Genomic DNA, 16688 nt, shown 5'->3' with positions numbered 1-16688 from the left:
GTTCACTTGCCGCTGTTACATTGACTTGTGGTGGAATTTGGCCATTTTGGCCTTGTGGAGGAGTTGGCCATTCGTCCAGTTTTATAGAGGACAGTGAAGGAGCCGGGGCTCCCACGTCGATCGGAAGAATGGACGCGACAAAAAGCTAGAATTCATCTGAGTTGCTTTAATGAAATCAAACACTCAGGCACTCTGAAAAACCGTTTATCAGTCAGCAATATATATCTATTCCGCCAGGGGGTTTGCCCAGGCCCGGCGCCAGGGGGCGTGGCCCAGCGTCCTGGCTGCGGCCTGGCAAGTTGAGCGCGGGCCTGGGCGTCCTGGACGAGCCCGGCATGGTGATCGCTCCGCGTCCTTGATAGGTGCAAGGCGATTGTGAAAACTCAGCGGCAGCCGCTACACACGTCCCCCCAGAATCGACTTGCACCGGCAGGGTCAATTTGAGGGGGGTCCTGATGACCCGGCCGAAGCGACCCCTGGCGGGTCGTGGGAGGGGGTCCGGTGAGGTGGTGGGCGGTCGAGTGGGGGGCACCGTGGACGGGGGACGGCCTCGCCGCGGCGGAAGGGCCACCCGTGGTGGGTGGTCGACGTCCACGTGCGCCGGCTTGAGGCGGTCCACAGCAATCCGGTCCGACCTGCCGCCGATGTCGATGACGAACGACTTGTCGTCCCGTCGCAGCACCCGGAAGGGCCCGTCGTACGGCGGCTGGAGTGGCCACCGATGTGCGTCGTGACGCACAAAAACATACTCCGCTGTGCGGAGTGCTGGGGGGACGTAGGACTGGGGGTCACCGTGGTGGGATGTTGGCACGGGGGCAAACCGTCGGGCGGCCTCCTGGAGGTCCGAGCGCTGGTGAGCTGCGGACCAGGGACTGGTAGCGTCGGGCACAAATTCGCCCGGGACGCGTAGCACCTGGCCATAGACAAGCTCGGCGGTGGATGCCTGGAGGTCCTCCTTGGGGGCCGTGCGAAGGCCCAAAAGGACCCACGGCAGCCGGTCGGCCCACCCGACGTCTTGAAGGCCGGCCATGAGCGCGGCCTTCATGGAGCGGTGGAATCGCTCGCACAACCCGTTTGCTTGGGGGTGGTAGGCCGTAGTACGGTGGAGCTTGATCCCCAGGTTGCGGGCGACCGCGCCCCACAGCTCGGAGGTGAACTGTGGACCGCGGTCTGACGAGATGTCCGCCGGTGCGCCGAAGCGGGCGACCCAGGTGGCGATGAAAGCCTGCGCCACGTCGGCGGTGGTGGTGGAGACGAGGGGGACGGCCTCCGGCCACCTGGTGGTCCTGTCCACCATGGTGAGCAGGTGTGTGAACCCCCGTGACGGGGGGAGGGGGCCCACCAGATCCACGTTGACGTGGTCGAAACGTCGTTCGGGCACGGTGAAAGGTGCCAGCGGGGCCTGGGTGTGTCGGTGGACCTTGGCCCGTTGGCAGGCCGTGCAGGTGCTGGTCCAATCGCGGACGTCCCGACGAAGGCCGTGCCAGACGAAACGCGCCGACACCAGCTTCTGGGAAGCTTTCCGGCCCGGGTGGGAAAGGCCGTGGAGGGAGGCGAAGATGCGGCGTTGCCAGGCGACGGGCACGATGGGGCGAGGCTGGCCTTGGGAGACGTCGCAGAGCAGGACAGTGTCCGCGCAGGGGATGTCGGCCAGGCGGAGGCCCGTGTCCGCCGCCCGGAGGGCTTGCACCGTGGTGTCGGTGGTTTGGTCCGCCGCCATAAGCGCAAAATCCATGCCCAGGTGGACCGCGTTCGCGCTGGCCCGGGAAAGACAGTCGGCCACGGCGTTGTTTTTGCCGGCGACGTGCCGGATGTCCGTGGTAAACTCCGACACGGCGGAGAGGTGGCGCTGTTGGCGGGCCGACCATGGCTCCGTGACCTTGGCCATGGCGTAAACCAACGGCTTGTGGTCGACGAACGCCGTGAAAGGTCGGCCCTCCAGGAGGTGGCGGAAATGGCAGACGGCCAGGTGTAGACCGAGGAGCTCCCGGTCAAACGTGCTGTATTTGAGCTCGTTCGGCCGGAGCTGCCGGCTGAAAAAAGCGAGTGGCTGCCAAACCCCGTTCACCCATTGCTCATGTACGGCGCCCACCGCGTAGTCGGAGGCATCCGTGGTGAGGGCGATGGGAGCGTTGAGCACCGGGTGAGCGAGCAGTGTTGCGTCGGCGAGGGCCCGCTTTGAGCCTTGGAAGGCCGCATCCATTGCTGCGGACCAGGCGATGTCGTGCTTGGCCGGCATGCCCCGGAGGGCTTCGTAGAGGGGCCGCATGAGCTGAGCAGCGCGGGGCACGAAGCGGTGATAAAAATTCACCATTCCCAGGAATTCCTGCAGGGCCTTTATGGTGCGGGGACGCGGGAACGTGGTGATGGCCTCGACCTTGGTTGGCAGCGGCACGGCCCCGTTCTTGGTGATGTGATGGCCCAAAAAATCAACGGCCGTCATGCCGAAGTGGCATTTGGCCGGGTTGACGATGAGGCCGTGCTCGCTGGGGCGCTCGAACAGCGTCCGGAGGTGGAGGAGGTGCTCGGCCCGGGACGTGCTGGCGACGAGGATGTCGTCCAGGTAAACGAAAAGGAACGGCAGGTCACGCAGCACGCCGTCCATCAAGCGCTGGAACGCCTGAGCCGCGTTCTTGAGACCAAATGGCATCCGCAAGAATTCGAATAAGCCGAACGGCGTGATGACTGCCGTTTTAGGGACGTCGGCCGCCCTGACAGGTACCTGGTGATATCCCCGTATGAGGTCAATTTTCGAAAAAATGACCCGTCCCGCCAGACGGGCGGAGAAGTCTTGGATATGCGGGATCGGGTACCTGTCGGGGGTGGTAGCGTCATTGAGACGGCGGTAGTCGCCACACGGGCGCCATCCACCCCCCGGCTTTGGCACGATGTGCAGTGGCGAGGCCCACGCGCTATCGGAGCGCCGCACGATGCCGAGGTGCTCCAACGCGTCGAATTCGGCCTTCGCTACGGCGAGCTTGGCTGGGTCGAGGCGGCGGGCCCTGGCGTAGACCGGCGGGCCCGTGGTTGGTATGTGGTGCTCGATCCCATGCCGTACTGCGACGGCCGAAAACGTCGGCCGCGTGAGGGCCGGGAACTCCGTGAGCAGGCGAGCAAACTCGTTCGCCGCCGGGACGGCGCATGCCAGCTCGGTCGGCGCGGAGCTGCTCAATGTGCATACCAGGGAGCTGAAGGTTTCAGCGTTGATTAAACGACGCCGTTGGACGTCCACCAGCAGTCCGTGTGCGCAGAGGAAGTCGGCGCCTAGCAGAGCCACGGGCACGTTGGCGGTTACAAACGTCCAAGCAAAGCGTTGGCCGCCGAAGCAGAGGGTGACGTTGCGTGGGCCGAAGGTGCGGATAGTCGATCCGTTGGCCGCAACTAAGGAGGGGCCGCAAACCGCGGATTGCCTGTCCTGGTCAGAGGCGGGTATGACGCTCAGTTGGGCGCCGGTGTCGCACAGGAAGCGCCGTCCGGACGCTTTATCCGTGATGAACAGTAAGTTGCCCGTGTGGCCGGCGCTCATGGCTGGTAATGAACGCCGGCCCGGCTGTTTCCCGGCCTGCCGAAGGTGCACGGGGGTCGGCATGTCCGGGCCTTCTGTCCGAACCTGGCATGATAGTAACACCATGCTTGGTCAGGTGGAGGCCTCGGTCGTCGTGCCGGAGGTGGTCGGCTCGGTAGAGCGGCCGCCAATGGCGTCGGCAGTTCGGCCGTCGACCGTGCCGGGTGCTCGGGCGCCCTGGGTGTTGCGTCGGACGGCGGTGGGTCCCATGTCGCCGCTACGATGCGCTGTCCTGCGGCGGAGATCTTGTCGGCTTCTCTGGCAAGGGCCCGGGGATCTGTGATCGTCGTGCTTGCCAGGGCGAGGCGTACCGGGTTAGGCAGCTGACGGAAGAACAGCTCCCGGAACAGGAATGCCGGAGAGTGCTCGCTGAGCAGTGAAAGCATGTAGTCCATGCGCTCGGAAGGGCGCGTGTCGCCGAGCTCAGGCAGATCGAGCAGGCGCCGTGCGCGTTCCGCCGATGGGAGGGCGAAAGCATCGAGGAGCAGCTTCTTAATCGCGCCGTATTTGTCAGCGGCTGGCGGGCTTTCGAGGAGGCTCAGGGCGCGGGCCGCGGTAACCGACCCGAGCGCAGCTACCACATGGTGGAAGCGGGTGTCGTCGGCCGTGATGCCTCGCAGGGCGAACAGGGACTCCGCCTGTACGAACCAAACCGCCGCGTGAGCCTCCCAGAAGGTAGGCAGTTTAAGGGCGACTGCCGTGTCCATGTCGATAGGTCACCAATGAAGGAGCCGGGGCTCCCACGTCGATCGGAAGAATGGACGCGACAAAAAGCTAGAATTCATCTGAGTTGCTTTAATGAAATCAAACACTCAGGCACTCTGAAAAACCGTTTATCAGTCAGCAATATATATCTATTCCGCCAGGGGGTTTGCCCAGGCCCGGCGCCAGGGGGCGTGGCCCAGCGTCCTGGCTGCAGCCTGGCAAGTTGAGCGCGGGCCTGGGCGTCCTGGACGAGCCCGGCATGGTGATCGCTCCGCGTCCTTGATAGGTGCAAGGCGATTGTGAAAACTCAGCGGCAGCCGCTACAACAGTCTGTTTATACTGATACACTGTCCTCTGGCCTCGATTGATACGAAACCGGATGCCTTTGTGTCATCTATTTTCCTCTTAAGCCACCGAACATTTCGACCCACAATATAACTTTTGATCGGGGGTCTTCATTGGTTGACATATTCGTCATCTATCTATAATTCCAGTAATCTCTGTGTGTGTGTGTGTGTGTGTGTATGTGTGTATGTCTGTGTGTTTGTCTGTGACCGCTGTTTCTCGACAACCACGGGTCCGATATACTTGAAACTTGCCAGGTATATTGCTGGGGACCCGAGGATGTGCCTTTTCAAGGTTTGAAATTAATCGGACAAGTAGTTACCGAGCTATGGCGATTTAGCCGTTCGCCGTTCGCTTTGGCGTTGCGAATGAACCAAACCATTTCATGTAAATAGAGGGGGGGGTTCTGTGGTCGTTGCGAATGGACCAAACCATTTCATGTAAATAGAGGGGGAGGATTGTCACCGTACTCGCAAGCCGTTCGCTTTGGCTTTGCGAATGGACCAAACCATTTCATGTAAATAGAGGGGGGGGATATAATTTTAGATATATATATAGTACGGGCATGCCCTAGTTTAATTAATGCCACGTTTGTATTGGTCCTGCGCACGTAAACAAAGATTCTATTTGTCTTGACGAAAATGCCGAAGTGAAAGACGTCCTTCAACTCACAATGGTCAAAAGAACATGATTTCTTAGCGGAGAGCAGAAAGAGCGAACATCACACCTGCTAGACCCTGGCTGATGTGATATCAATGTCAGCAGCCAGAGAAAGGGAGCACCCAAGACATCAGTACGTTGTGTCAGAAAAGCACAAACTAAACATGTCATCGCAAAGTAAAAATTAGGCAATGCCAGCCTTGATCATTACCCATGGAGATGATTACAAATCACCTGAAAAGGGAAGAGAACGATGCGACAAACTGTAAGATGGAACAAATATCACTCCTTCACTTTAAAACCCTTTGATGTGACAACATATTTAGGCAAGTCATTGGGACGTCAGCAAGCAGCAGCACAGTTCATCAAGTCTTACATTCTATGTAAAATGATGAGAATTAGAACGGCACTCGGTAGAGTACATGCCTCCAACAGGCTGAACAATTTGTGTTTTGTATCCCACTGATAGGTCGGATCTGGATCTGGACCTGAAACAAAATCTCATTGGCTTTTTTTTGTTTGTTTGTTTTTTTCAAATACAAGATCGAGGCTCGTGAAAGAGCTAACATTAATCACAAAAAAAAAACGACAAATAAAACTTATAATAAGGGGAGCGGGAGACAAGATGGGGAGAGAGGGGGAAGCACACAAGCACAACATTTGCGAGCAGGGACATCGGGAGATCTGTGGGAGGGAGGGGTCTTGGGGGGAGGAGGCATGGGAAGGGGGGTGGGGGAGGTGGGAGAGGTATAAAACACATGGACACTACAAGGACTTCCAGGAAAGAAGTCGGTATTTCCAAAAAGTGGAAATTCCAAAAGGCGGAGGTAATTAGCAGCTGTGCATAGAAATATGGTCAATGCACCGGGCCATTCATTCGCACCCTCAGGCCTCCATCCCTCTCTAACAACTCCAGGATGCGTGTTCTTCGAGCAACCCCCTCCTGGTTTAAGTTACAAAAACCAAGCTGAAAGCAAAGCTCAACTCGTATATATATATTTAGCTTCTCCCATCTAGGAACCACCTTCCAGAGGCGGTGCTGTTCCGCACTTCCCTGACGGCTTCAAGCAGGCAGTGAACCACCATCTCACATCATGCCTCATTTTATCCACAATCTGTACAATGACTTTTGATTCGGCAAATGTAAACACCTTGCTTGTAGGCATCCAATCCCAAAATATAGTACAACATGCACATCCCATTAAAAATCCTAATGTCCACATACAACACTAAATAAAGGGGCGCCAATTTGATTCATACACCTGCATGAAGAAGTAAATGTATTTTATTTGCGAGATGTGGGGCACCCGTTTATATGAAATTTTGTAGAGCATTACGTGGGTCACTGTCATGTCCAAATATCAACTTCTTTGCTCAAATGGTGCCTGAGATATTGCCCAGATGAGAAAGAAAATAAATAAATGTCTAATAATGAAAATAAATAAATAAAATCACAAAAAAAAAAATTAATCAATTGGATAATATAATACATCAGGATGTGGTATTTATCGGGATGTGGACCGAGATTCGAACATAGGGATGTGGATCAAGATTCGAACATAGGGATGTGGATCAAGATTCGAACATAGGGGTGTAGACCGACATTCGAACATAGGGGTGTGGACCGAGATTCGAACATAGGGGTGTGGACCGAGATTCGAACATAGGGGTGTGGACCAAGATTCGAACATGGGGGTGTGGAACAAGATTCGAACATCGGGATGTGGACCAAGATTCGAACATAGGGGTGTGGACCAAGATTCGTCCATAGGGGTGTGGACCAAGATTCGAACATAGGGGTGTGGACCAAGATTCGAACATAGGGGTGTGGACCAAGATTCGTCCATAGGGGTGTAGACCGAGATTCGAACATCGGGATGTGGATCAAGATTCGAACACAGGGATGTGGACCGAGATTCGAACATAGGGGTGTGGACCAAGATTCGTCCATAGGGGTGTGGACCAAGATTCGAACATAGGGGTGTGGATCAAGATTCGAACACAGGGATGTGGACCGAGATTCGAACATAGGGGTGTGGACCAAGATTCGTCCATAGGGGTGTGGACCGAGATTCGAACATAGGGGTGTAGACAGAGATTCGAACATCGGGATGTGGATCAAGATTCGAACACAGGGATGTGGACCGAGATTCGAACATCGGGATGTGGAACAAGATTCGAACATAGGGGTGTAGACAGAGATTCGAACATAGGGGTGTGGACCAAGATTCGAACATCGGGATGTGGAACAAGATTCGAACATCGGGATGTGGACCAAGATTCGAACATAGGGGTGTGGACCAAGATTCGAACATCGGGATGTGGACAGAGATTCGAACATAGGGGTGTGGACCGAGATTCAAACATAGGGGTGTGGACCAAGATTCGAACATAGGGGTGTGGACAGAGATTCGAACATCGGGGTGTGGACCGAGATTCGAACATCGGGATGTGGAACAAGATTCGAACATAGGGATGTGGACCAAGATTCGAACATAGGGGTGTGGACCAAGATTCGTCAAGGGGTGTGGACCGAGATTCGAACATCGGGATGTGGACAGAGATTCGAACATAGGGGTGTGGACCAAGATTCAAACATAGGGGTGTGGACCGAGATTCAAACATAGGGGTGTGGACCAAGATTCGAACATCGGGATGTGGACAGAGATTCGAACATAGGGGTGTGGACCGAGATTCAAACATAGGGGTGTGGACCAAGATTCGAACATAGGGGTGTGGACCAAGATTCGTCCATAGGGGTGTAGACCGAGATTCGAACATCGGGATGTGGATCAAGATTCGAACATAGGGGTGTGGACCGAGATTCGAACATCGGGATGTGGATCAAGATTCGAACACAGGGATGTGGACCGAGATTCGAACATAGGGATGTGGATCAAGATTCGAACATAGGGGTGTGGATCAAGATTCGAACACAGGGATGTGGACCGAGATTCGAACATCGGGATGTGGAACAAGATTCGAACATAGGGATGTGGACCAAGATTCGAACATAGGGGTGTGGACCAAGATTCGTCCATAGGGGTGTAGACCGAGATTCGAACATCGGGATGTGGACAGAGATTCGAACATAGGGGTGTGGACCGAGATTCAAACATAGGGGTGTGGACCAAGATTCGAACATAGGGGTGTGGACCAAGATTCGTCCATAGGGGTGTAGACCGAGATTCGAACATCGGGATGTGGATCAAGATTCGAACATAGGGGTGTGGACCGAGATTCGAACATCGGGATGTGGATCAAGATTCGAACACAGGGGTGTGGACCGAGATTCGAACATCGGGATGTGGATCAAGATTCGAACACAGGGATGTGGACCGAGATTCGAACATCGGGGTGTGGAACAAGATTCGAACATAGGGGTGTGGACAGAGATTCGAACATAGGGGTGTGGACCAAGATTCGAACATCGGGATGTGGAACAAGATTCGAACATCGGGATGTGGACCAAGATTCGAACATAGGGGTGTGGACAGAGATTCGAACATAGGGGTGTGGACCGAGATTCGAACATCGGGATGTGGAACAAGATTCGAACATCGGGATGTGGACCAAGATTCGAACATAGGGGTGTGGACCAAGATTCGTCCATAGGGGTGTAGACCGAGATTCGAACATCGGGATGTGGACAGAGATTCGAACATAGGGGTGTGGACCGAGATTCAAACATAGGGGTGTGGACCAAGATTCGAACATAGGGGTGTGGACCAAGATTCGAACATCGCGATGTAGACAGAGATTCGAACATCGGGATGTGGACAGAGATTCGAACATAGGGGTGTGGACAGAGATTCGAACATAGGGGTGTGGACCGAGATTCGAACATCGGGATGTGGAACAAAATTCGAACATCGGGATGTGGACCAAGATTCGAACATAGGGGTGTGGACCAAGATTCGTCCATAGGGGTGTAGACCGAGATTCGAACATCGGGATGTGGACAGAGATTCGAACATAGGGGTGTGGACCGAGATTCAAACATAGGGGTGTGGACCAAGATTCGAACATAGGGGTGTGGACCAAGATTCGAACATCGCGATGTGGATCGAGATTCGAACATCGGGATGTGGATCAAGATTCGAACATAGGGATGTGGATCAAGATTCGAACATAGGGGTGTGGACCAAGATTCGAACATAGGGGTGTGGACCAAGATTCGAACATCGCGATGTGGATCGAGATTCGAACATCGGGATGTGGATCAAGATTCGAACATCGGGATGTGGATCAAGATTCGAACATAGGGATGTGGACCGAGATTCGAACTTAGGGATGTGGATCAAGATTCGAACATAGGGATGTGGACCGAGATTCGAACATAGGGATGTGGATCAAGATTCGAACACAGGGATGTGGACCGACATTCGAATATAGGGATGTGGATCAAGATTCGAACATAGGGATGTGGACCGAGATTCGAACATAGGGATGTGGACCGAGATTCAAACATCGGGATGTGGACGGAGATTCGAACACAGGGATGTGGACCAAGATTCGAACATAGGGGTGTGGACCAAGATTCGAACATCGGGATGTGGACCAAGATTCGAACATAGGGGTGTGGACCAAGATTCGAACATAGGGATGTGGACGGAGATTCGAACATAGGGGTGTGGACGGAGATTCGAACATAGGGATGTGGACGGAGATTCGAACATAGGGATGTCGACCAAGATTCGAACATCGGGATGTGGACGGCGATTCGAACATAGGGGTGTGGACCAAGATTCGAACATAGGGGTGTGGACCAAGATTCGAACATAGGGATGTGGACGGAGATTCGAACATAAGGGTGTGGACCAAGATTCGAACATAGGGATGTGGACGGAGATTCGAACATAGGGGTGTGGACGGAGATTCGAACATAAAGGTGTGGACCAAGATTCGAACATAGGGATGTGGACGGAGATTCGAACATAGGGGTGTGGACCAAGATTCGAACATAGGGATGTGGACGGAGATTCGAACATAGGGATGTGGACCAAGATTCGAACATCGGGATGTGGACCAAGATTCGAACATAGGGGTGTGGACCAAGATTCGAACATAGGGGTGTGGACCAAGATTCGAACATAGGGGTGTGGACCGAGATTCTAACATCGGGATGTGGACGGAGATTCGAACATAGGGATGTGGATCAAGATTCGAACATAGGGATGTGGATCAAGATTCGAACATAGGGGTGTGGACCAAGGTTCGAACATAGGGGTGTGGACCGAGATTCGAACATCGGGATGTGGACGGAGATTCGAACATAGGGATGTGGATCAAGATTCGAACATAGGGATGTGGACCGAGATTCGCTTTTAATCATCTCTATCCTGCTAAAAAGAACTCGCTGCTTATCATTACCTCCGCCACCAAAGATGGATGAAGGTTATGTTTTCACCCCTGTCTGTCTGTTTGCCTGTTAAGAATTTTTAAGTGATTCTTCACTATTTGGCAATTAGGCCAAAACGATACATAGCAGGATATCTCAAAAAGTGTTGGACTGATTTGGAGGGAACTTGGTGGACAGGTTGTGTGTCTGACATGGACAAATAGATTCGATTTTGGGGAAGATCTGAATATGGATTCGGATATGAGAATTATTTAATTTTTAAGTGATTCTTCACCATTGAGAGATCGGGAGAAAAACGATAAAAACATGATATTTAAAAAAGTTATGGTCGAGTTATGACTAAACTTGGTGGATGAGTTGGTTCGGTGACGAGGACAAGCCGGTTCGATTTTGGTTCAGGTCCAAATCCAGATCCGGCCTATCAGTGGGATACAAAACGTAAGCTGTTCAGCCTGGCAGAGGTATGCTCTCTACCGAGTGCTGTTCTAGTTTTCATTGTTAAACAGTGTCTGATGGTAACATGCATCTATCCAATTCATAATCTCTCATTCCTTTAATTGCCTTTACCCAGTGATCAACTCAGCTGTTAAATTGAGCTTACTAGTAAGGACACACAATTCTCCCCTGAGTATCCATAATGTACGATTTGCGTTTCTTTCGTTTTGTGTCCTTGCCTCTAGGCATTCACGAAAGGACAGATGAAATGTGCAGGAGGTTTTAGAGCTGGGAGGGAGGAGGAGAGGGGGAGTAGTTTGCTCTGGCCAACCATTGAGAAACACATATGCGCCGAGGATGAGGTTCTCCCCCATCTGGCCTACCATAAAATCGACTGTGTCCATGTTGTCCTGTAATACTAATACTCTCTGAACCATCGACCTGGGACTAGTGAGAAGAAGGATCTGTTCTGTGGGCCCGCACAAAGCCGAAAAAGCTTGTTGTTTTTTTCAAGGGACAGATTATTTTTAGTTAGACCAGCAGACAGTTGTGGAAAACAGTTAGTCAACGCATAATGGCAGCAAGAGTATTAAACAAGCTTAAAAGGGAATTAGGCCTGGTTAAATAACTGAAGGTTGAAAAGTGAAAAGATACATTGAGGCAGGTGAAGAAGGCATGATGGGTGGAATGCGGTGTGGTATGTGCCTATGCACGTTTTCTTTCCCTCATGTTGAAAATACTAGGCGTGTCTACCTGTCGCTTCATCGGTTGGTCTAAGCGAAGGATAGCTTGCTCTACAGGCAGGCCCCCAACCCCCCCAACTTACAAACTTACAACGAAATCCCATTAAAATAAATGGACACAGATGTCTTAGATTAGCCATACCTGAGGCTATCGCAAATATTTGCGCTTCAGATATTCAACGATTGAGACAATGGTGAACGAGAAGGACTTTAGAGAACGTACCTCCACCTGGTGAACAGTTTACGTTTTGTATCCACTGATAGGCCGGATCTGGATCTAGATCTGAACCAAAATCTAATCACCTTGTTCTTGTCACCTAACCAACTCATCCACCTAGTTTAGTCATAACTCGTCCGTAACTTTTATAAACATCATGTTATATAATCGCTTTTCACCCGATCTCTCAATGGTGAAGAATCACTTAAAAAATTAAATAATTATCGTATCCGAATCCATTTTCAGATCTTCATCAAAATTAAATCGATTCGTTCTTGACACACACCCAACCTCTCCACCAAATTTCGTCCAAATCCGTCCATAACTTTTTGAGCTATCGTGCTATGTATCAGTTTTAGCCCGATCACTCAATAGTGAAGAATCATATATAAATTAAATAATTCTCGTATCCGAATCCATATTCAGATCTTCATCAAAATCTAATCATTTCGTTCTTGACACACACCCAACCTCTCCACCAAATTTCGTCCAAATCCGTCCACAACCTTTTGAGATAACTTGTTCACAAACAGACAGACAGGAGTGAAAACACAGCCTCCATCCACCTTCGGTGGTGGAGGTAACAAGAGGAATCAAAGCATTTACAATGCATATTCACAGTTGTACAAAAAACACCCCTTTAAAAATTATGATGGAGAATACTTCAAAACCTTTTGGAATTTGAATACGAGTTTTACAAGAAATGAGCACCTGTGTTGCACCTTGAGCACAAAAGGCTGGTGACATAATGTTTGGTGTAATTAATAATGTTCCAGGTAATTTGTGTGCAAATTAATTGCTGTTTGTCGTTTTGGTATGTACCCTGTGGCTGTTGGCTGCATCATTTTCTGGGAGTGTTGCAGTGCCGCTGATGCAGTGCCCCCTCTTCCCAGCAAGCTGGTACTCATTTTGCCGACCTCGGAAGGATGACAGGCTGAGTCAACCCACCTCGTGTTAATTCAACGTCATGACAGGTCACCATAACTGTTAAGCCAACACCAAGCTTGCAAATGCATAAAACAACTAGAACGCCACTCAGTAGAGCGCATACTCCCGCCGTGGGTTTAGTTGGAATAATACGTTTTGTTTAACATCCCCTCTCCCCAAAACAATAAATGAAAAAGAAAGTAAACCCCAACTGTCAGAGAATTTATTTTGATATATCTCGGAATTAGAGGAGAAAAACATCATTTAAGAATAAGAATAAAAGGTTTAATGCAGTAAAACAGAAAAAATCTTTCCCAAAAAAAATCTCCAAAAAAATTCCTGGATCCGGAATAATATCCTGAGCTTGACCAAAAACTAATCAATTCTTCCTTATCCCAAGGGCAATCATCCCACCAACTTTCATCCAAATCCGTTCAGAACTTTTCCAGATATCTTGTTCACAAACACACGAACATACACACACACACTCACACACACACACACACACACACACACACACACACACACACACACACGGACACGATCGAATGCATTACTCCCTGGCGGGAGTAATAAATTAACAATCAAAGGAATCCATCAAGGAGATTCTTTTTGGGAGTCATGTCGAATTAATTTTTTTGTGATTTTGTGAAAAAGTCATGATTTTTTTTGTCTCCTCCCCTCCTCCTTCCCGTGCCTCCTCTCCCCAAGCCCTCTCCCTCCCACAGATCTCCTGATGTCCCTGTTCTCTACTGTTGTACTTGTGTGCTTCCTTCTCTCTCCCCATGTTGTCTCCCGCTCCCTTTATCATGTTTTATGTGTCAGTTTGTCTTTTTGTGATCAATGTTAGCTCTTACACGAGCCTCGATCTTGTATACAAAAAAAAAACCAAAACAAAATACATGCTAAAGATCCCCTGGTGCACTTCGAGAAGAGTAGGCGAGCTTAACCTAGCCCTAACCCTAACCCTAACAACCCTAACCCTAACCCTGACAACCCTAACCCTAACCCTAACCCTAAACCTACTTAAGCCGGTACTCTTGGCCAAATTAGTAGAAAGAAAGGCACCCGAAAAGAGGCTGCAAAACAGGATGCGCAAGAAGGCAAACAAGCCAAGGTGGTTTGGAGGAATTCAAAAACTCGCTGTATTTCCAACAATGAATCGATGCTCTTTATAAACAGCATCCAGGAGTGTGATGAAAGGGGAGAAAGAACGGTGGGAGAATGTGGAAGAACGTTTGGGAAGAGTTTGGGAAGAAAGGGAAAGGACATGTATGGAGGCTACTGGGGGGGGGGGGGGGGGAGTGGGGCTTGAAGGGAGTAAATAAACAGCCACTCCGTGGATACATCTGCTTCGAATTGATATATTTTGTAACTTCACGGAATGAGCATTTCGCCGTTTCACATTTCAAAATCACTTCCATTCAATGTTTACTTTGAAAGCTTGAAATAAAATGTTAGAAAATATGAAAAAGTTGAAATTTGCTTCACCATTGCGTGAAAGGACTTTTGGAATCATCGAGGACTTGGGTCCAGGGCTTCTCCCAGGATATCCCAGATGCTGCTTCTCCCCAGAACTCTCGAGGTCTCTCTATGGCTCGTTTGCTGGCCAGGCTCACCCCATCCTCACGAGCCGAGCTGGAAAGGGAATGCCGCCCGAGCGAGCAACGCCACAACGAGCGAGGAAGTTTGCGAAAGTTGACAAACATCTCCCAGGGTCGATCAATGAAACGAGGTTCAAGGGAGTTAAGGGAAAGAACGCGGATCACTCGTCTTCATCGAGCCGACGCTTAATGCACTCACACTTTGCTGTACACAATGTCCCCTTGTGGCTCCCCTGTGAACCCGCCCCACTGAACCCGAACCCTCCCTGCTCGGCAACTTGGGAAACCCGAGATGATAATATCGCATCATCTTCGCTTTCATCTTAGTATCACATTTATACCGATCGGTCGGTGCAACAACACATCACACACACACACATATAAACACAGCATACTGTATTCTTCATTATTACAATTATTATGGAATGATGTGAGGCATTGCCATTGCTAAGCAACATTTTCCTTCATAATTACATAATTTTCATTCCAATTATATATATATATATATATATATATACAGTATATATATATATATGTATATATATATATATATATATATATATATATATATATATATATATATATATATATATATATATATATATATATATATATATATATATATATTGTTACGGCCCGCGGATAAGATGTTGTGTTTGCCGAGCGGAGGCCCCGCGGTCGTACAGTTTCCCCGATTCACCGGATCCCCGAACGTTGGCCGGATCGCGCCACAGATATTCAATAGGGAAAAGACTAAGGCGACACGGATGTGAAGAAGAAGAAGACAAAAGGGTTGGAAATACGAATATAATTTATTTACTATTTACAGGCTCAAAGAAACCAAGGAGAAGGAAAGATAATAAAATAAAATAGACAGAGGGACGGACCAGAAGGACACAGTGAAAATCGCTAGCTTACCTATGCAGTCTTAATTAACCCAGGACAGAACAAACAGAACAAACTCACATACACAAGAAGGATGGAATGGCAGGAATGAATGCTGGAAGGAGGAATGGGAAGGTTCAGCTGGGGCAGATGGTTCGGGCTTGATCCCGCACGGGACGTCGGCTGGACCTCGACGACCACCGATGCCACCGCTATCTGGTTCCCACGGGGTAACGGGTTGAAGCTGCCTGGTGGAGTCAACGCTGCTTCTCTGGCTCACCTCAGGACGCGTCTGCCGTCTCTGGTGCAACTGCTTGTAATTGACCTTGAACCTTCTCTCTCTCTCCCAGGACCTTGCGCGCGCGCTTTTATAACGCCTCCGGCGATCAAGCCGCCAGCCTTTAGGACACGCCCATCGGTGTGCTCACCTCGGCCCTGGTTGGTCGCAGGACCCTCTGGCTCCGCCCTTGATGACGACGGGTGGGCACTTCTTTCTTCCCCGACCCGAGCACATGTTCAATGGTGGTTTTGGAGGGGATGTAATATTGGCAATCGAGGCTTGGCCATGACGAAAGGGGAAATGGAGGTTTTGGGAATGGGAATGAAGAATGAAGGGAATCTATCTTATTTCACTTGGTGCAATGGAGTGTCATTTTAATGGAAGACAACGCCTTAACCTAATACACAGAATAAGGAAATAAACTACTGAACAGGGATATTATAGTGTCCTTCAATGTATGCTTTATGGAATTAACTACCGGAACGCCCTTTGACCTTTATACACACTGGAGCAAGGAGGGCTCAGACTAAAACAATAATTCACAACCATTTACTATACAATACAACACAATCAAAAAAATACAATCCTCATATCCGCAACACTGCACCCTGCTCCTCTTAGGCACGTCCCGGGCCTATAACTTTAACTTAGTGTGACACGTAGGTGTAGTTCCCTCTACTTTTAACCTGACCCTGAGTGCGACAGTTTTAAAACATAAATAAATATGTCCCGCTGCTCCATTGCACCCTATCTAACAGACTCACGCCCACAGCTAACCGAATTGCAGAATGGTCTTCAAACTACACACTGACGGTGGGGAGCATTATTTACAATTAATAATAATAATAATAATTCATTTATTTTGTATAGCGCTTTTCCAGAAGCCCAAAGGCGCTTTGACAGAGTGGAAAACATAATGCATAACAATACATGAAAACAACAATTGCAAAAAGACAAGAA

General features: G+C 50.3%; 1 protein-coding gene across 3 annotated transcripts in view; it reads right to left on the bottom strand.

Moving 5' to 3' along the window:
- ACSS3 (acyl-CoA synthetase short chain family member 3) overlaps nt 1–14800 on the bottom strand; it is a 168417-nt gene extending 153617 nt beyond the window's left edge. For all 3 annotated transcript variants that reach the window (XM_078769818.1, XM_068097927.2, XM_068097931.2), the window contains exon 1: nt 14451–14800. In XM_078769818.1, the coding sequence (XP_078625944.1) occupies nt 14451–14668 (218 nt within the window). In that variant the 5' untranslated portion in view covers nt 14669–14800. The remainder of the gene's footprint in view (nt 1–14450) is intronic.
- Between the last annotated feature and the right edge of the window lie 1888 nt (nt 14801–16688).

The sequence above is a fragment of the Myxine glutinosa genome, chromosome 1 (assembly GCF_964187855.1).
Source record: "Myxine glutinosa chromosome 1, kmMyxGlut1.1, whole genome shotgun sequence".
NCBI lineage: Eukaryota > Metazoa > Chordata > Myxini > Myxiniformes > Myxinidae > Myxine > Myxine glutinosa.
Note: the sequence above shows the minus strand (reverse complement) of the source record. Positions and strands in the feature narration are given on the sequence as shown.